Source organism: Ixodes scapularis, unplaced genomic scaffold (genome assembly GCF_016920785.2).
Source record: "Ixodes scapularis isolate PalLabHiFi unplaced genomic scaffold, ASM1692078v2 PGA_scaffold10__122_contigs__length_95168666, whole genome shotgun sequence".
NCBI lineage: Eukaryota > Metazoa > Arthropoda > Arachnida > Ixodida > Ixodidae > Ixodes > Ixodes scapularis.
Window position 1 is genome coordinate 43,634,020 of NW_024609836.1, and position 20,624 is coordinate 43,654,643.

The 20,624-nt window shown below is 44.2% G+C and overlaps 2 protein-coding genes across 3 annotated transcripts; one reads left to right on the forward strand and one right to left on the reverse strand.

Moving 5' to 3' along the window:
- Positions 1-79: 79 nt before the first annotated feature.
- Positions 80-15,263, reverse strand: LOC8041596 (retinol dehydrogenase 13). Of its 2 annotated transcripts, XM_029992618.4 has the most exons (7): positions 15,181-15,263; positions 14,998-15,116; positions 10,120-10,275; positions 9,189-9,293; positions 7,758-7,967; positions 5,144-5,351; positions 81-568 (listed from the first exon to the last, which is right to left on the reverse strand). In XM_029992618.4, exons 1-7 carry the CDS (start codon positions 15,258-15,260, stop codon positions 472-474), a joined length of 975 nt encoding a protein of 324 aa, XP_029848478.2. In that variant the 5' UTR covers positions 15,261-15,263; the 3' UTR covers positions 81-471. The 2 variants fall into 2 exon arrangements, with proteins under 2 accessions (XP_029848479.2, XP_029848478.2); XM_029992619.4 differs by lacking the exons at positions 14,998-15,116; positions 15,181-15,263 and adding an exon at positions 10,864-10,946 and having other exon boundaries at positions 80-568.
- Positions 15,264-15,588: 325 nt separating this feature from the next.
- Positions 15,589-17,173, forward strand: LOC8041595 (beclin-1). The gene has a single exon (XM_002414804.5). The coding sequence runs from the start codon at positions 15,737-15,739 to the stop codon at positions 17,066-17,068; it is 1,332 nt and encodes a 443-aa protein (XP_002414849.1). The 5' UTR covers positions 15,589-15,736; the 3' UTR covers positions 17,069-17,173.
- Positions 17,174-20,624: the final 3,451 nt, after the last annotated feature.

Genomic DNA, 20,624 nt, shown 5'->3' on the forward strand with positions numbered 1-20,624 from the left:
GAGCACATAGTCAGTCCTTTGTGTACAGAACCCAAATGCTCCCAGGCACAAATATAAACTGTTTGTCTTTTAGGTATGTCCTAAGGCGATCTAAAGGCACTTCGTTTACAGAACCTCCGTGATGTCACTTTGCAACGTCGGATCTCGCTGTCACACAACCACATCACGTGACAAGCAGTTGGACCGCACTCGGTCACAGCCAAATGCAAATATGTGAATCAGCCTTTAGTGTGCAACTGAACCTACAATCACTATAATGTAGTTTTGTTCACCACTGCAATTCCGATTGCAGGTAGTTCAGAAAATAAAATGAAAATGTAAGAAATCACAAACGAGTTATTTTCGTCAAAATTATTTTATTGTTAAGGAGTCTATCAATGATGTCAGAAAGTGTTCTAAACAACATCTATATATACGTATATATTAACGTTCGGAGACTGCAACGTCTTGAAATAGTTGACTACAAAAGGGTCAAGAAAGTCCTGTCCACTTCAGGCTGGTTGCCCAGAGCCACTTTGCGACATTTTCGTCATCTGCTATCGGATTGGCTGCTGCCACCTTGCAGTTGCTGAAAAGATGTTATGGACAGCATTATTACATATGTAATCTGAAAACCATGGTATTCTGCTTCTTTGCAGCTATTTTTCCACAGGTCTCTCAAAGTGAGACTGCGAGGGTTTCGAAAGATTTTATGAAGCCCTAACACATATGTTGGGTCTTTGTTGGGGGTAAAACACAGCTTTACTCAAGGTTTGCACCTCGAAGTTATTGTTAAATCTCTGTCTTTTTTTTTTTCATAAGGCAATTTTGGCAATAAAAAGTGCTTGTGTTTTACTTTGAAAGCACACTGTGTCTGAGTCGGTGTACAGTCAGGCAAGGAGTTAGCCACATACTTTATCATCAGGTTGTTCAGCATTAGCTCTGTGCAATGACTCATTGATATGCCTCTCATACAGTCTTGGGAAGTAACTAGTTACTAGTAACGCGTTACCGGTAACTACCTAGTTACTTTTTCCAGTAACTTTTACCTGGAGCACGTTACTCTTTAGTACTGGTAACTTGTAACTGTAGCACTTTTTTTTATTGGGTAACTGTAACTGTTTACGCCGTTACTTTTACTTATTTTTACTATATAAATTAGAATACTGCCGCGGACATAAAGAAATCGCCATCTCGAAGTATTTTTTTCCAAACTCTTTGCTGAAAAAAAAAAAAAAAAAAAGCGTGGCCACGCATTAAGCAAACAAAAAATAGCCACGTTTAGCCCACGACTGAGAATGGACGACGGACGAGTCAGCATGAAACCGGGAGATAAAGGAAGCGGCGCCCGCGGTGGTAGGGGCGGCAAACAATGTCTGTTTCACCGACATTGGCTCACTCTTATCTCGTGCAGACCATCTGCGGGTGTCGGTGGTCGTGCGATGTCTCCGAGCATTCCGTCTGGGCTGTGTCTGGGATATGTCTGTGCTGTCGTTTTTACACCCAGCCGTTCGCCGTTTCCTCCTCCCTATTAGTTTTCAAGGAAGCCGTCCCCATAATGTACAGAAAGCTGACGCTTTAACTTATTTATTCTCTTCGGAGCCGCTCGAGTGAACATGACTTCCGCAGTTGGCGTCTCGGACATAGACGCCACGGTGGTCGTCGTACACTCGTAAAGCACCAGAAGCTAATTGTCTCCTTTCCCCCTTTATTTTTTGGAAGCTGTTTGACCTGCTATGCTTAGGCTTGCTTCCGAGTATAGCCCATAAGGCAATTATGTGACCATCTCTGTCGTTATTCCTTTTGGAGTGAAAAATAAACCGAAACGTCCACTGACGCGGGCCGGTGACAATTTTGGAAAACGGTTAATCCTAAGTTATAACAATTATTGCAAATAATTGTTATAATTAATGCTGAAACTGTGAATGACGTTAAAAAGAAACACCCTTCGGGTTTAAATTTTTCTAATTTTTCAGTTTGCCTTTCTTCTCACTATAGTGTAACAAATAAAATTATATCGTTTTGATTTGTGATTTCTTGTGTCTAAATTTTGTACTGCAACGAGAAAGTAACGACGTTACTCTTTTTGCAGTAACTCTAACTGTAACACGTTACTTTTTGAAACTGGCAACTGTAGCTGTAACAGAGTTGCTTTTCCCCCCTAGGTAACTGTAACACTGTTACTTTTTACTGGTAACGTGCCCATGACTGCTATCATACAGAAAGCAGTGGTTCAGGTTCTGAAGCTTTCACGCATTGGGTGCGTTCACTAGCGGCTCCCTTAGGTGAACGGAATAACTCGAGCCGGAGTTCTTGGAGCGCCTACTGAACGGCAAAGAAAGCGCAGCTCTTCAGCTGCTTCAACGCAGTTTCCGCTTCCTCCCCTGTGGCAGATGGTCTCCGAATAAAATGGAAGCAGACGACGCTCGTTTTTATTATGATCGCTAGATCATGATAAGATTGTTTATTATTTATGATCGCTTTTATTTGATGCCGGTATTGAAGAAGATTCTACAAGATCGCTAGAGAAAAAGTGAGTGACTTTAGACATCAGCACTGCTATCACAAGCGATCAAAAGCGGCCGAGCGCTTTGCAGGGCGGTGCAAAGGCTGCTACTGTTGTAAAAAAAAGACAAAAATGTTGTCAACACACGGAAAACATGGAGCTCGGAGAATTTACGCTGTCGGTTACGACGAGCCATACATTTGTTCTGCGCTTCTTTACAAACATCCTATAAAATGTATTCATATACACACGGGAAGTCGGCTGCGCTTGGCAATGAAGGTTTTGTCGGCCGAAGCGAGCGTCGGTCAACGTCTTCTATTCGCACAAACCCTGATTTAGTTATGTAAACGAAACATTAATCGGGATCACTTTTTCTGCAAAGTCCAACCGCGCACCAGTCACATTTGTACCCTGCCTTGCTCTGTTCAGCGCGGACAGAGAGTTTCCATGGAACAGCGATCAAGGCATGGCGTCAAATGAACATTTATGTGGTTTGCTAGCATGTCTCAAAGAAACGAAAAACACTCCAAGGCATTTTCTGAAAAGAGCCCAGGCTTGAAACGAAATTAAATTGCGTTATTCGTTTTACCTTGAGCACTTTTCGTTAAAGTGCCCCTGAAAAGAAAAAAAAAGTTTTTTTTATACAGTCTGGTTGGGACACACATGCCAAAAAATCAATTTTATGGAAAAAAAAAATATTGACGGCGAGAGATTTGTTCGAAATTTTGCGCGCAAAGTCCATGATTGTCACGGGTCATTCCGGAATAACCATCTCGGTCGTGAAGGCGAAGCCGATCCACCTCTCCTCCCCGCGCCTGAAATGCCAAGAGAGAAGACAAGTGGAAAGGAGGTGACTGCCAAATAAATCACGTCTCGCGCCGTCAATATTGCTCTAAAAAACTATTTTTTTCACGTAAAATAAATTTTTTGACACGCGTGTCCCAATTAGACTGTTGAAGAAAAACATATTTTTCTTTTCAAGGGCTTTTTAACAAAAGCGAGCAAACCGCAGACCCACGCCACAGCCGACGCAGCTTCTCCCACCATTTTGTTTGTTTTCTTTTTCAGCACCGTAACTTCGTCAGCGATCCGGAAATACATCGTACCGTGCTTCTTTTACTCCTCGCGTACCGCCTCGGAACTCTGTGCACAAGAGCGCGACTCTTTTATTCCGCAGTAACGTGCACCGGAAGTCGCTTTTTGCCGTCTAGTAGAAGGAGCGTGAACCCCTTGACGCCCGGATCCACTACTGAACACACCCATTAAGATAGAGTTCCTGAAGAGGAGAGGTCACACGCAATGTGGAGTTATTAACTCCTTGCCCGTGTGTGTACGTGAGCACACAGCACAGCACAGCGAGTGACTAAAAACATGACAACAGATGTTGTAATTGGGGCAGTAGAATGCTGGGGAAAATCGCTTCAGCAGAACTGAAAAAATGGGCAATATACTGCATAGTATTTTACATTGCCTGCTCGACCAGCAAGTTTTACAACAGGTGACATCGCCCCGCATGAAACCGTGGAAAAATTGTAATGATGGCGTTGGCATCACCATGACTTGCCGTTTTCTCAGTAGCTATTCTTAATTTATAGACGATAAATAGCATCCCACGAAGAACAAGTCCTCTGGAATTAGCAAATGCAGGTAGTTTAGGTAGTTCAAAAACCACCGGACCTCCCCTTTAAGCCCTTGCCTACTCATTTTTTTTTTTTTCCTTCGAGGAGTGTACAGCAAATCTTCATTTTGAACAGGCGATTTGCATCAAACCAAGACAAAAACATTTCCTCAACTTCCAGGTGTCGTATCTTCCTCTAAATCATGACTTCAGGTCTCAGTCTTACTGATGTGCAGACCCCGAAGTTTACGGAAGGCTCGCAAGATTCACACTGTTTTCATCGCTCCTGTCACAATCCATTGAACTGTCGTCTGATTTAAAAAAGATCGCGAAAGGCTGCGAGATTCGTTGTCCCATATGCCGGAGCATTAATCACTTTCAAAAAGAAGGTTCCATATCTCTTTATCGGCAAAAGCGGACCTCTGCACCAAAACTACATCGTTTTAGTGCAAACGCTTGAAGTTGAAAGCGATCGCCTCTTTTTTGTGGGGCTGAATGGAGCATTCTCTCTCTGTCAAACAGCTAAACAAACGAGCAAACAACCTAAGGTAAATGGAGCAACAGGAGTGGTTCTGCCATCTGCCGAAGAGCGCGCCAAGCGACCGTCGGAACCGAAACACAAGTCGCACTCATGGTCGAGCTTTATGGTCCGTAAGGGGTGACACTTGTTATAAGTAGGCAAGGGGTCAAGGTGCCTCAAGTTTCCAGACAGTACCTGAAGAATGTTCCCAGATAATACTTTAAGTATGTTCCAAATATAGCTGAAGTATGCTCGAGGTAATGCCTAAAGTTTGTTCCACGTAGCACCTGAAGCATGTTCCAGATAACACCTGAAGTGCGTATATGTTTTAGAGAATACTAAAAGTATGTTCCAAATCAAAGGCATAGCGTTGGGCTTACAGGGGCTTTAATCTCCCCCGAAATCCAGCTGATACACATGCATTTTGACCCCCTCCCCCCAAAAAAAAAAATATCTGAAGCATGTTCAAGAGAATACCTGAAATATATTCCAGAAAATAGCAGTATGTTGCAGATGGTACCTGAAGTATGCGCCACTGTCTGCTTCGAGTCCCTCGGCGAGAGCACAATGGATGACGGTCTGAGCGCCCTGTCTGGGAGACTTGGTGAAGAGCCAGAGGATGGGCTTCACAAGGACCGTGGCCACAAAGGAGCTTGCGATGCCCATGTGCCGGTTTATCTCCGTGTTCACAATCCCGGGGTGGACGGCAAACGTGGAGACCCCAGTGCCTGCAGGAGCAAAGAGTAGCCACCCAACATGGCTCCCCGTCCGAATGTAGCACAATATCTTTCGGACTACGGTCCGCACAGTATACATGTTCGTGCTGAGGACCGCTTGCAGGTGTGGGCCATACATGAATTTGTTTTTTCAAGATTTTTCATTATGATGAGATATGACCGAATATCTTAATTAAACATGTAGATGAGGATTTTTATATAACCTCTTTTGTGCGCTTATAGAGCGGGCATTTTTCGAGGAGTGCTTTGTACAAGATGAAAAAGATCACAATATTTCTTTTTTTAAATCAAATAAGATTTATTTGATTTAAATAGCATTAGTTTGATCTAAATCACTGCAGCTAGGAAATGGTGATTCTTTATCACTACACATATTTTTAAACATGGCAGATTGATTGATCAGGTCATCCAATTACTGATAAGACAGCGAAAGAATTAATTACAGTAAATTTAAAGTACATTTTAAGTAACAACTTTTTTTATTGATGTAAACACCGCCATACTAAAACAAAACAGTTTAATCTTTTTTTTTTTTTTCTTTTTAGCCTGGCAAAGTGCAAGTTTTATAGGAAGAAAGCTCAAGACTATGATTCACTTCGAAGAGCACTGCTTTTTGCTATAGTCGGTGACAGGTCAGGAGTAAAATAGGGAGCTCCTCCCACCTCTTCCCACTTTAGTAAGGCGAATGCTGGAGAGGAGGCGACTTCCACTCCACCATTCGCTCTGCTGAAGTGGAAAGGGGTGGGAGGAGCTTCCTTTTTTACTCCTGACCTGTCACCAACCAGTGTACAGCCTGACATAAATCTTTCTTGCTGAGTGATTCTTTGATTTCAGTTCAAAACAAATGCTGCCAGAAAGCATCGAAGGACAGACAAATGGTAAATAAAAACTATTTTTGGGATTATTTTTGCAGGAAAGGTTTGATTTAAATAATGATATAAATCTCTTTTTTTTTCACTCTGGCTGTGTATGACAATATTTTATCTATGGAATGTGCATCTGCTGTGAACTATCTAAAGAAAAAATTTTTTTTTTCTGTCAAAGTTTGTTTTTGCCAACTATGAACTGGGTATGGACTGTAGTCCGGAAAGTATGGTTCAGTTCAAATCGCACTTAAAAAAAAGGGGCCATAACAAGAGATTTACGCTTGTCCAGATACTTATGAAGGCATAGCACGCAAGGAGCCAACTACATATAAAATAAAAATATGTTTGCAAAGCATAACACGCAAGGACCAACTAGGGAATAAAAATAAGTTTGCCACTCAAAATTTGATGGATAAAATCTGTAAGGTGGAAGTTTTACGCAAGAGTGCTTCATTGGGTCGGCAGAAACCATCGTCGCTTTTACTCAAAATGACGTGAAAAGCTGGACCATCAAACTGGTCATTATGGAACTAGGCCGCAGAGACGAGGGCTTTAATTTCGCTCAACGTACCCAAGGAAATGTAGAAGGGGCACAGAGGTGCATGCTACACACTCTAAATCGCAGTGTGACTTTTACGAAACTAGGACAAAACAAATGTCAAAAGGTAAACGTTTCATTGCCAGACAAAAATTAACAAAATTCGCAAGGACTCTAGTGTGCTTCACCCCCTTTCTGTGTGGGCCCCCGTCCCAGATTTTTCATTACCAAAATCGAAGGGCTGGCTAAGACATGATTGCCTTCAATGAGCAAGCAGGCTCGAAATGCTTAGACCATGTCTGCATGTAACTTCATAGAATAGTATGTATACGTTCGAAAAGATGTATTAATCTCAGCAGCTGTTTACATTCTACATACTCAGGGGTATTTATAACCCTATGAAATAATTTCAAAACGCTGCCCACCCACTTCTTTTTTTTTTTTTATTATTAATACAACTTGTCACCAAATCTTCAAACAAGTTCAATGAAAGTTGAGGCAAAGTCGACTGGGTAAAGCTCAGGCTCACAAACATAATTTAAACTCACTCAAACTACCGTAGAATACCGTGCATCCGCTCATTCCACATTAAGCGCCGATATCCAAATTTCCAAGATCTGAGAAAATATGCACAGTACATTTATATGTCAAAAATTATGACCGGACAAGCGCCCATCCCCCATTTTTTCGTTATTATCTCTATATTTTGAGTGGGCGCTTGCCCGGTATTTTACGGTAAGCCAATGGAGTTTGAGTGAAAAAACTCGAATGTAGTTGAGACCACTGAAATCTCGATCAAACTTTGCTGAGTTTGAGTGACAAACATCTAGCTGACTAAGTTCAACCGACAAATTCAAACTCCATAGAATCCACTGTAAAATATTAAAACACAAACATAATTCAAACTCATCTGACAGAGGTTAAGTGACAAGCATCACCCAGACTAACTCAAACTCTGCTGATTCAGTCTGAGTGACAAACATTTCTCCGCACCTTCGAGCTTGCGGGCCAGCTCGCGGGTAAACAGTGTGTTGGCCAACTTGCTCTGGTTGTAGGCCTCGGCAGGGTCGTAGCTCTGCTCCGAGTTGAGGTCGTTGAACTTTATCTGCCCCCTGAGGTGGGCCACGCTGGAGAGGTTGACAATACGGCTAGGAGCTGCGGCCTTGATGGCATCGAGCAGTTGCAGCGTCAGAAAGAAGTGGCCTAGAAAACAGAAGCAGAAAACAAAAGCACTTTTCAAACACTGTTCAGTGTAGTTTTTCTCCATAGAACATGTAGTTAATTTACTAGGCAAGTGTGAATAGTGAATTTTGAGTGCGAAGCGAATAGTGGTTTTTGCTGAATATTTTCTAATTGAATATTGAATAGTCTCTCCAAGCCTTTCACTACCCTGCACCATGCTTAGACGAAAATTCAGCTGAACTCGTTAAAGCTGTTCCCACCCTCCCACTTGTCCACTTCAAAGCTCAGTTAATTATAATATAACTATGTATGAACTGTGGCATGCAAATGACAAATTTGTTGCAGCTATCCTAATCGAGAGGATTTATAAATCTGCTTGCAATACCCAAATATTCTTTCTCCACCTTTAAACATGATAAAAAAAATTAAAAAAAAGGCTTATGATGAACGCGGGTTGTCCAGACATCGCTGTCTAACGTTTACTCTTGCATAATCGCGGCGGGTTAGCCCCGTTAAGTGCGCTTCTCACCACGCATATGTGCACTGCGGGAAAACAATACTCGCGGAGCCCGCGAGCTCCGCGGGTATTGCTTTCCCGCAGTGCCCATGCGCTTGTTGAGAAGCCCACTCAACGGACCAAACCTGCCGCGATCAACACTTCGAAAAGTATGAATATCGCAGTTCATCCCGATGCGAATATCAAATAGCACATTATTCGAAGCTACTATTCGAAATTTGAATATTCGCAACACAAATTACCCAACCCAAAAATATTTGTTTTACTATCTCGGCAATTCACATGCCTGCAGTAACTCAGTACTCCTTAGTACTTACTACCTCAATACTTCAAATGCCTGCGAGACCTGCTTTAATGCAAATAAAAGTGGCACTTCAAATACTAATTAATAAGAGTATTGAGGAAGCAAAGCCACCACCTGCGATCTGTTTTGCAGGTATTTCCCATTGTTCATTTAAAGTTTATTAACCTGTACATATGGATTGGGAACTCGCAGACGCCTCACTAGACACCACCTCATCAGAGACGCCAAAAATGCCCTTTGATAAAAAATGTGAACATAGTAACAGGATGATACGGTAAGCTAGTAGAGCTTACAAGCATTTGAGCTACTGATACGGTAAAAACACTAATAGTGGCTTTCTAGATTCTTGTGAATTTACCTTTTTTGATATCAATAAAATAGTAAAGGATGAACTTTCATGGAAGGCTGGAGATGGCATTACCGAGGTGATTCACGCCGAGCTGTTTCTCAAAGCCCTCCTTGGTGAGGGTCCTCGGACACCGCATGACACCAGCATTATTCACCAGGATGTGCACCTTGCCAATATCTGCGATGCAAAGACATGCCTCACATTACCCACTTTGATTACCATATTTTCCAAACCTGTGTAAGTCAGCAAAAGCAAAATTTGGACTGAAAGAACAAAAAGTGGTTTCTTAGACGGTGGTGTCTAGTCCACACATAAAATCTTCTTGTCAGCACACCTTGACAAATGCCAGCTTTACAGCTCACAAAGAAGCTTGCAAGATACATAAATCATCACTAACATGCTCCGTCATTCACACAATTCGTCCTGTCTCGAAGAATGTACTAAAACAACAAATCTGTGTATAATCCGCAGCTGCAGATAGTTCACACCAGGTAAAATTTCAACTTTCAAATGTGCATTGTCCGCTAGCTACGGCCCAGAATATACAGTATAAAGATTCAATGTGCTGGCTACTGTAAAATGATGATCAAGCACCCAATTTCAAAGAAACATCATGCACCCAGAAATTCTTCATTGAATTTGTAGGATCGCCAAGACCCTGCCTTCGGTGAAATTATTTAGTTGTGTCTATTGCAGAGTGCAATGAAATGTACAGTTTCCACACTTTGTTTCATGATTACTGGGTATTTGTCAACCTTACAGAGCAGACCAGAACATCACCGTCTAGATGTTCAACCAACTAGCCCCCCCAATTGATTTTGATGAGACTCACCAAGTTTAAGTGCGATCAATGCGTTTCACTTAAACACACCTTGGTGAAAAGTTTTGTTGCACTCTGTTCTTTGGCTTATTTGTATGGCTTTTTTTCTACGGCTGAGTAGCGCTTGGGAACAATACCCTGTACCAATAGGGCAAAGGAAAGAAGTGAAGGCTCGCAACTCACTCGCAGTGATCCGGGTCACGAATTCACGAACAGACTCGAGCGAGGCGAGATCCAGCTCCTCGCAGACAATGTTTGTGTTCTTTGTGGCCTCGATGAGCTCTTTTCGAGTGCGGCGACATTTCTTGATGTCCCTACAAGCCATGATGACATTAGCACCTGCAGTAAGACAAAGGAAACCAAGACGTTCAATGCAGAAAGTTTGATCGAAACATGCGAGGGGGGTGGTTGCACGAAACACCATTCCACTTCTGGCGAGTCACTTGAGACCATACGTTAGTGAACTGTTTCCTCCATTTTCCAAATCGTTGTAACTGATTCTTCGGTATCTCCATTAGAGGTAGATCTCGGAAGCAAGGCAGCTGGCTTTCCCGCAGACAGAACTCGAGAAAAACAATGAGGAATCTCTTTATGTTGTACAAACTCGTGCTAACTTTGTGTTTCTATATGTCGAAACTGTCTTGGAACATTCGCCAGGATATTCCAAGACAAATTCAAGACAGACAACAAGACAGATTTCAAGTATGATTCCAAGGCTATTTTGGCCGCGGTGAGCCAGCTACTCAAGCATTAAGATTTCGCCTTAACTCGAAATAGCAGGTGGTATGCATGAAAATTGAGTGCTCGCCAACGCTAATCTATGTCGCCGACCGTTCCGGCAGGCAAAATTGTTCACAACACCAAAAAACTCAAGCCAGCTGGAAAGCAATGCCACTGTGTGTAGAAAAACATAGAGCAACGGTTCACCAGTTTGGCCTCTCGCTCCATTTCTAGCCAGATGTAGAGGGTGCGGCCGTAAGGACAAACACATTTGGCACGCCTTGCAAAATTCGAATTCCAAATGTAGGTACCCGAAAATGGGCACGCAAACATGGTTTCGCTGGAGGTTTTATGTATGTTTATTATTTTAGGGCTCAATTTTGATTAGAAATAAAGCAAAATCGGAGGCCATGTATTTTCTATGTCCTATACCAGCCTGTTTATCGTACGCACATTGGTTTATGAGCTCGCTCCAGGGTGGCTTACCAAATGCAAAAAAGCTAAAAACCATTAGCACAGGCTGGTGACGAGCGAGATAATAGCGATAATTAACACTTTTTTTTAAATAAATGGAGAATGACTATCTGGGAGCAAGCTCACAAACCAGTGTGCAGAGGACGAACATCCGATATAGGGTGTAGGAAACGCACGGTGCCACCGTTTCTGCTTTATTTTTAATATTTCACAACCTTTGACTTGAGCTCTAAAACAAATATGCATAAAGCTTGTTGCAAAACTATTTTCGCATGCCCTTATTCAGGTGTGTACATTTGGAATTCGAATTTTGCAAGGCGTGCCAAATCTATTAGACTTTATGGCCGCACCCTGTATGTAGCTAAAATCGCCCTACAGGCCGAACACTGCAGCCCGCGAAAGGAAAAGAAAGAATGGCTTCCGAACCTAGCTTGGAACCCCAAGAAGAGGTTCCGTCGACCTGTTATGGTGTCATCGGTTAGGAGAGGATGTTCAGGAAATAACATTAGCGGTTGCTGACTTTAGACGCTGCGTTCACATGTGCACCTATCAAGGAGACACTTTGTTGCCATGGTGACAGTGATCATAGCAGACAGACTTTATTGCGCGGAAGGAGATGGCGGTGTAGCGAGATCAGGTGCATGCTTCGGCTCTTTTGCCATGACTTTCAATGAGCAGAATGCGGAAAAAAAAAAAGAGTTTGAAATAAGGAGTTAAAGGGTAACTCCGCTCAATTCTGAAAATTTCGGGATAATGAGTGATTTCACATTGAAAAGCACTAATAAAAGGCACTACATCATTTGCTCAGCAAGAAAATGGGATATATTTTGTTAAATTTTGCTTTAAACATGACCAGAAATAGAAAACGAAACATCAGCTCCGTTGGGCAACACTCGCTTCGGGCCGCCAAAAACATGGCTACCACGTGGTACGAGACGTTACGTGATCCTCTATGCAACGAGCGGGATGGGGGCGGCCGCTGTCGGGGCGGGCGTGTGCCAGGCACAAGTGTCGTCTGCACCGCAGTTTTCGCCACATTTTGGTGTCTATGACATCTGACGACGTCCGCACAACCGCGGCACCAGTCAGTGCACGTAGTATGAACGAAACTCCAAGAGACAATAGTCACAAATGGCGAGACGACGATGGCGGTTGTGACGCGAGAGATGGCGGTAACAGCGGGACGGCCGGACAGCTCCCAGGAAGCGCGCTGCGCGGGCGCATTACGCCAATCACGTGGACACTGCTGAGCATCGAGAGGAAATGTTGCTGGCGCCACCCGTTACGCTTGCCTGGAAAAGTAAAAACAAACAAAAAGGGGCAAAGTTGATGATGTTTAGCTCAGTGTTGGCTACGCCGACGCCATAGCCTTGACTGGGCTGTTGATTGCGCCTTGATTAACCTGCTAGAGTTTGCCGATTTTGGCAACTTCGCGCATTCCAAAATTTGCCGGACTGAACTAGGTCGTAATATTTGATGTGTGGTCTTCTTAGGTGATAATGAAGAAGACTGTATTGTTTTTTCAAAAACAAAAATGAGGTGGAGTTGTCTTTTAATGCAGATAGTTGATTTTCTCCAAAACCTAATATTTTCTCGAGTGTTTCCCGAACAGCATGTTTCTTTAACCATCTAGCGGTTGTTTTCTTTTTGTCTTCTCTGGTATGTTGTTTTTTAACTGTTGATTTGTTACACATGTGCACGCGCGTGTTTTCGAGTGGCGGTCAATAGCTGGGCGGAGAAGCAATGAGCAAATGTTGGAGACGCTTGAAGACGACCGACTCTTTAAAGCCTCCCTCTCGCAGCCTGTATTAAAAATACAAGTAAATGTATATCCATCTCAGTTTTGGGGAGTACTTTAAGTACATTGTACAAATTACTACTTCAACTAGGTTAAGAAAACGTGTAGGAGTATGTACTTGTACTTTACTTAAAGTATATTTTTCTGGCATTTCCCGAGGAAAGCACAACCCCCGACTTCGAAGTACATTCCCCAAATTGTTAAATTTTCAAAATGGGTCTTGTTAAATTTGTACCACAAAATAATGCTTTGTCAACTTTGAAGAAATACGGGGAGGGATATCCTACTCTCACCAGAAAAGGGAGCAGACGACACATTGCTAATTTTTCTAGGTGAAGTAATGGCGGCTACAAGGCCGATACAAATAAGTGCCTTGTAAGTAAGGTGTACACTTTCCAGTGTTTATTTATGACAAAAAATCGATGGATGTTTATCGGAGTTTATTTACTTCACCAGTATCCTTGCTTTTCTGTGAATTCTCTCATCCAGACGCTAAAAACGGTGATTATTAATGGGAAAAATTGTGAATGTAAACTACCACTGAAGACGAAAAACAGTCCGACATCTATTTACATCTTTTGCACAATCTCTTTCATACTTGATTATTGTAGTATAATTCCGAAAATGCTCGTTCAATGTTTGCGCTGGACACAGGAAGCCCCAAAACGTCTTACGAGGCTTGGGACAGTGCTGGCCAGCTGTGACTGGCCTCTCGGGTCACTGATAGTTAAGCTCGGCAGCCCTGGAGGACCGCTGACCTCGGAGAACAGTGGAACAAAGCTACTCTCCTCCGAGAGTCCAAGACAACATAGGACACAACAGAAAGGCAGGCAAAGTGCATGATTCTGGGTAAGACAAGGAGTTTGACGGAAACTTGCTAAATCTTTTCAGTGAAAAGAAAAAGAAAAAAAAAAGAAACAAAAAACATCGCTACAAATATTTAAAAATCTGTTGTTGTTGTTTTTTTTTTGTTCTGAACGATTTTTATTTTCGACACCGGCGGATGTTTATTGGTGTTTTCGGTTAAAACTGGGAAGTATACAGGACTTTTTCGGTGGAAAAAAAACAGCGCTTGCTCAGAAATATAAAAAAAACTGTGTTTTTCGGTTTTAGCCGATTTTGTATTTTTGACACCGGCGGATGTTTATAAATGTTTTTCAGTTAAAAGCGGAAAGTATACAGCCTACTTATAAGCCAATTGTGTGAAATAGTTGGTCAGCAAAGAATAAATCTTATCTCTGTGGCCATTTGACATTGATATCATTAATATTTGCCGTCATATCCGAAAATAACTGATGTGCACCCGATTACCCCTGGGACAATGCGTACCAGTAAAAAAGAGAAAGTCAAATTTGGGGGTTTTACGTGCCAAACCTACGACGGGCATCTGGCACGCCCCAGCGGGGGACTGAGGATTAATTTGGACCACCTGGGGATCTTTTGACGTGCAACCGAAAGCTCGGTTACACGGCGCCTTTTCCGCAATAAGCCTCCGTCATATTGCGGGCACCTCGGTCGGGATTCGAACCCGCCATCTGGGGATCCGTAGGCCGGCGCTCTCGCCTCGGAGCCACCGAGGCGGCTCAGTAAAAAAGAGAGAGAGAGACACTGTTTAGGAAAATTAAAGTGCGCCATGAAAGACTGTTTAAAGTACTTGTACTTAACTTTGAATGCACATACATCTATACTATCTATACTTCGTGTCACTAGTTGTGTGCAGTGCAGGCGAAGGCAACGCCAGGCGAAGAGAGGAAGGGCGAGCTCTAGGAAGGCGGAACGGGAAAAAAGGGAACTGGAGGGCAAGGGGAGAAAGGGAGAGCACTAGGAACGGTAGATAGGAGAGGAGGCTTCTCTCTTCTGCCCCAGCCTGCCTAGAGCTTGCCCTTTCTCCCCTCGCCTGGCGTTGCCTTCGCCTGTACTGCACGCAACTAGTGACACAGCGGATGGTGTACTTACTTTAGTACATAACCTCTCAATTACTTTGTTGCTGTAATTCAAGTACTTTTTGGATGTATACCTTACCCAACAGTGATCCACTGAATGTGGCAATAGAGCATTAATTTTCTCACCCCTTTTCGCAAACTCTCGAGCAGCTTCTTTTCCAAGTCCCGTGTTGGATCCGGTGACGATGACATTCTTGCCGTTCAGCTTCTCGTCCCCTGTGTAACGACACCCTCCAAGAAGCTCCCTGCGACAACAGGCCAACAACGAACAAAACGTCTCGCAAATTCGCCAACACGAAACAAACTTACTTAAACAACACGGTGCAGCCGACACCCACGCCGATGCTGCTCATCACAACCATCGCTCTCGAAGGTCTGTAGCGGGCCATGCTCGTGAGATCTTAAAATGTACTGGTTGTTCCCACTGTTAAAGTTATCACTACTGCTTTGTTTAATGATACTGAGGATAGTGGTACGATCTCAAACACTCAAGGGGCACACGTGCCGAGCGAAGAATTATTGTTTACAACCGAAATGGCCGCGATTCGTTTCGTATATCACGGATGTTGCCGTTTAAATATTCTAAACCAATCAAAACTAATCAAAACATATCTAATTAATTATCAATGTAATGTGTGACTTAATAACAGTCATTAAATGGTTATTTATTTGGGTCAGCCTTGTAACTATGGGAAGACCACCGATCTCGTTGTGAAAGATAGAAAACAGGAAACATATCCAGAAGGGGGCGTTTGCAGGGCAAAACATATGGCGGACGGTCGGGATGGGGAGACTTTGTATATGTCCTCGATCTTCTAGGTGTGTGAAATAATCAAGCAGGCTTTCGAGCATTCAAACAAAAAAGATGGCCAGCCTATCGGTAACTCTAACGAAGGACCGTACTTACCCCGTGAACTTCACGTGCCAGCGATGCTGCCAGCCGCTCAAGCTGGACTCATCCTTCTCGACCATCGACGACCAGACGCTATCGGAACTGTCGGAACCGATGTTGGGTCAGTCGGACCCGGCCGAATCCTACGATGTACCGTCTCCGACGTTGGCGTACCGGTTCCCAAACGACGACTCTGCAGTCTCGAGACGCACCATCGAGCCGTGGCGCATCGTCGAGAGCGGCAACGGCTTCATGCTCGTCGGCGACAACGCCGCCCCCGCCGAGACCGTCATCAGCCACAAGCTCCAGGTCGAGGCGCGCCTCTTCGACATCATGACGAACCAGTCGGACGTAGACTACCCGATCTGCGAAGAGTGCGCCGACAACCTCCTTGATCAGATGGAGCATCAACTCGATCTGACCGAAGACGAGTGTAAGGACTACAAGAAGTACCTGGAGCAACTGGCCACGGACGAGGACGAAGAGGACGTGGAACAACTGGATGAAGAAGTCCGTCAACTGGAGCTCAAGCAGAACGAGCTGCTCGGCAAGATCGAAGAGATCGAGGCCGAGCGCGCCGAAGTCGAGAAGCAGCGCAGGACGTTCGCTGAGGAGCTGGAACGGCTGCAGGTCCAAGAGGACCGTTACTGGAGAGACTACTCGGACATCAAACGTCAGCTGCTTCTCTGCGAGGACGACCATGTCAGCGTGGAAGGGCAGCTGCGATACGCGCAGGCCCAACTGGACAAGCTAGTCAAGACAAACGTCTTCAACGCCACCTTCCACATCTGGCACGACGGGCACTTTGGAACCATCAACAATTTCAGGTTGGGACGTTTGCCCAACGTCCCCGTGGAGTGGTCGGAGATCAACGTGGCCTGGGGACAGACGGTGCTTTTGCTCCACTCGCTCGCCAAGAAGATCAATCTGACCTTCGAGAGGTACCGGTTAGTCCCCTATGGCAACCACTCGTACCTCGAGTGCCTCGAAGACAGGTCCAGGGAGCTTCCGCTGCACTTTGCGGGCGGCTTCAAGTTCCTCTGGGACACCAAATTCGACCAGGCCATGGTGGCGTTCCTGGACTGCCTGCAGCAGTTCAAGGAAGACGTGGAGAGGGGCAACCCGGGGTTCTGTCTGCCGTACAGGATGGACAAGGGCAAGATTGAGGACGTCAAGACGGGGCAATCGTGCTCTATCAAAATTCAGTTCAACTCGGAAGAGCAGTGGACCAAGGCGCTAAAGTTCATGCTTACCAACCTCAAGTGGGGTTTGGCATGGGTGTCTGCTCAGTTTGCAAGCAGTTGATGGAGGGATGGTTTCCTAAATGTGTGCAGTGTGCAATCTCAGCAGGGTTTTGCAGAAGCTTGAGAACGGAACCTTTTGTGCAAAATAAAGAACTAGACTGTTAAACTTACTGTATAGACGGCTTTGTTGCACTGCGTTATTCAAAGTTTGGAGGTATCAGCAGCCTGTAACGAGCCAGGAGATTCCTCTGGCATGCAAAAATCTGTGCTCAAGCACACTAAAGTCACAGAAGGTCTTAGTGGAGGCAGTTTGGAAGGAAAAGTGTCATGAGAAAAATGCAGAGAGTGATCTTTCTTTTAAGGCAGTCTGTGGTATGGACAGCTCAAATAAAAACTTGAACCTACAATTAAAAAAAAAAAATGTTTTTTTTTTTTTTTTCGAGTCTGACAGTTTAACGATTACTGCTGACGGCCCAGTAATTCCAGCAACCACAAAAAGCTCCCTCAGTCATTTTTCTTTTTTGATGAATAACCAACTATGGCTCGTTTTTTACAAGACAACGACCCACACCGAGTCATTGTAAAGTTGACTACAGTAAGTAGGCTAGCGATAATTCAGACTGATATTTCGCACATATGGTTATTCAAACATATTTCAAAATTTTACCTGCCCCGCCATTTTTTTTTTTTTTTTTTTTTTTTTTTTTATAAGCCGCATAATTTGAACGGCGTTTTCGCGTAATTCATACTTTTTGTTCTCGCGGCCCCGTTGAGTGCGCTTCTTTCCCAGCACCCGTGCTCTGCAGAGAGGCAACACCCAAGGAGCTTGCTTCCGCGGGTCCTGCTTCTCCACAGTGCACCGGTGCTCGGTGAGTAGCAAACTCAACGGGGTTCAAGCGGGCGCACGTGAGCTATGAAAACGGGCACCACGTGAAAATTTCCATAGCAACTTGCGCGGACGTTGTGACGTGGCGGCATGGCATAGGTCCACGTCATGGCATCCGCGCAAGTTGGTATGAAAACTGTCGCCGTGGTGCCCATTTTCATCGCTCCTAATGAACGAACTTAATTCTGTTTTGAGTTGTCATATGCTGTCTAAACAGTCCATGATAAACCACAGTTTTGAGGGATAAACTTACGTCATACATTTACCAAATGTTTGATGTGTGGCATACATGCTTATGATCAATAGGACTATGTAGAGAAAATCATCATCACATATCTGCTCTATGTGTAGCCATACAAAAAAAAAAATCATTTTAGCTTGCATCACATTTAGATCAATTTCTTACTCAAACTTCAGATAATTTAAAGGACCTTTGGGGTCTCCTAGACTTTGTAAGTGGGAGCCAACGAGGTGGTGGGAGCCTAATGTACCGGGTGAAACAAGGAGACGGTAGGCTCTTTAAATGGACCGGAAAATTCGGTTTCTTAACCTATCGCGCTACGACTTTGTGCAGCGTTGCCCACAGATGGTGCATTTTTTTCGTAAAATTTGCAAAGAGCGAACTTACCTGAGGAAAAAGTAAAGAAAGAAAAAGGCTTAGCTCCTATGGAAACTCAGCGACGCCACCGGTCTGCAATCAACACGGCGCCGTTTCGCACGGTAGACAAGAGATGGCGCAAGCGGTCGCGACGCCAACTGCTGCCAACGAACGAGCAGACGACGCCGAGAACCGGCGTTTTTAGCAGACAAGGAACTGCAGTTGCTTGTTGTTACCGCGCCTGTTTTTGTTTCTGCAACTGTCGCCGTTTGCGGAACGCGCGCCGCTTTTGATTCGAAAAGATCGTCTGCTAAAAACGCTGGCTCTCGGCGCCGTATGCTCATTCGTTGGCGGCGTTCGTTGCGCCATCTCTTGTCTACCGTGCAAAACGGCGCCGTGTTGATTGCAGACCGGTGGCGTCGCTGCGTTTCCATAGGAGCTAAGCCTTTTTCTTTCTTTACTTTTTCCTCAGGTAAGTTCGCTCTTTGCAAATTTTACAAAAAAAATGCACCATCTGTGGGCGACGCTGCACAAAGTCGTAGCGCGATAGGTTAAGAAACCGAATTTTCCGGTCGATTTAAAGAGCCTACCGTCTTCTTGTTTCACCCGGTAGTTCTCGAGGGTCACAATTAAGCCGTGCCCATTGGCCAAACTCTCCCAGTATAAACGACTGCGGTTAATAGCCGATTGATACTGCTAGCGAACGCTAAAAATAAGACTTACCAATGACTCAATCACGCTTCAGTTGTACCATTTCTTTAAGAAGCACTTTTGTACCTTGGCAACAGCATAGCATACCAAGTAGTTTCTTGGTTGTCAATGGGCGAACCGTTTGTACTCATGTTAAGCCAAACTCTACACCATGGGTTTTCCCACGGCTCTTACAAACCCAAGTGTTCCCCAAGCTCCCAAATTTTATTGAGTCTCCACTTCTACCGAAAGCACTATTGTAAAACTTCCGAGCCACCCATTGATGCATAACTAAGAGTCGAATTATTGTTTAAAGGGCCTGTAGGCTTCTGCAATGCTTTTGCATCTGCCATTCTAGGAGGGTTCCTCGATCTACAATCGATAGAGGTCTGTCGACATCAAAAAGTTCGAGAAACCCTGCTCTGCACTTGCTCTGTGTTGTCTGGTGTGAACAAGCATGTTTGAGACTAATCATGCAAGCCCATCCACAATAGAAGCAGGAACCAAACTTTTACAAGACACTCAAAGAAAGAATTTTAAGTTAAAAAGTACTAAGCTAAAAAGTAACAGAATGCCAAATACTTAAAAGAAGTAACTCGCCAAGATGAAAGGAAAGCAACGAAAAGGCCAAAAGATGCCTTCCTCTTATCCCTGCAATTTACCAGCATGCCCCAATTCAAGTAACTTGCCAATTTAAAGATACCCTCAAGGTAGTACAATCCGTCCCGAAATGCATGTTTACAACAAAAATCTCCTTCTCCCTCCCCTCCCCCCAAAATATTGGTGAGAGGGTGCACCTTCTCCTCTCCTTCCAAATCTCTACTCTGGAAGAAACACTAAATCACAGTCGACTTTTAATATCAGTCTTTTGTAGCAGTCCTTCGTCATTACGTTATCCTTCCATCCTGCTTGTAGACGAATTTGGGCTCCTGCACTCTTGCCTTGAAATTTATGTTGGGAGGCAGAAGTTTTGTAATGCGATTAGGCTTAAAGGAATGGCAAAAAGATGTTCTTTTGACGTCCTGTTAGATACCGAGTCATTGCATCCACCGACCCCAAGGCAGCAACACCTGCTTTTGCAAGTTGATACCTTTCCGCACCGAGGTACCCAAACATACGAAATGTATGCCGCAGCAGAGTGCCTAAACAAAACAATTGAAGCTTGCAATTTTTCTGACCTTTCCACTTTCCAAGAGAGGCAAGGGTAACTTGCATGAGTAATTTAAGAGAGTATACAAGTTACACAAAAATAAAGTACTTGGTGCTCGCACCGACAATCGCCCAAGGTACTGCAAACTCCCGCGAGTCGTACCTGGCAGGGACATGCAGCACCTTTAGGTTGTTCCCAGTAAGGGCTCAGGCGTGTACAACAGGGCACTGATGGCACTTTTGTACTTGGGTCTACTCTTTGCACACATACACTGTGCTACCACCTGAATATAT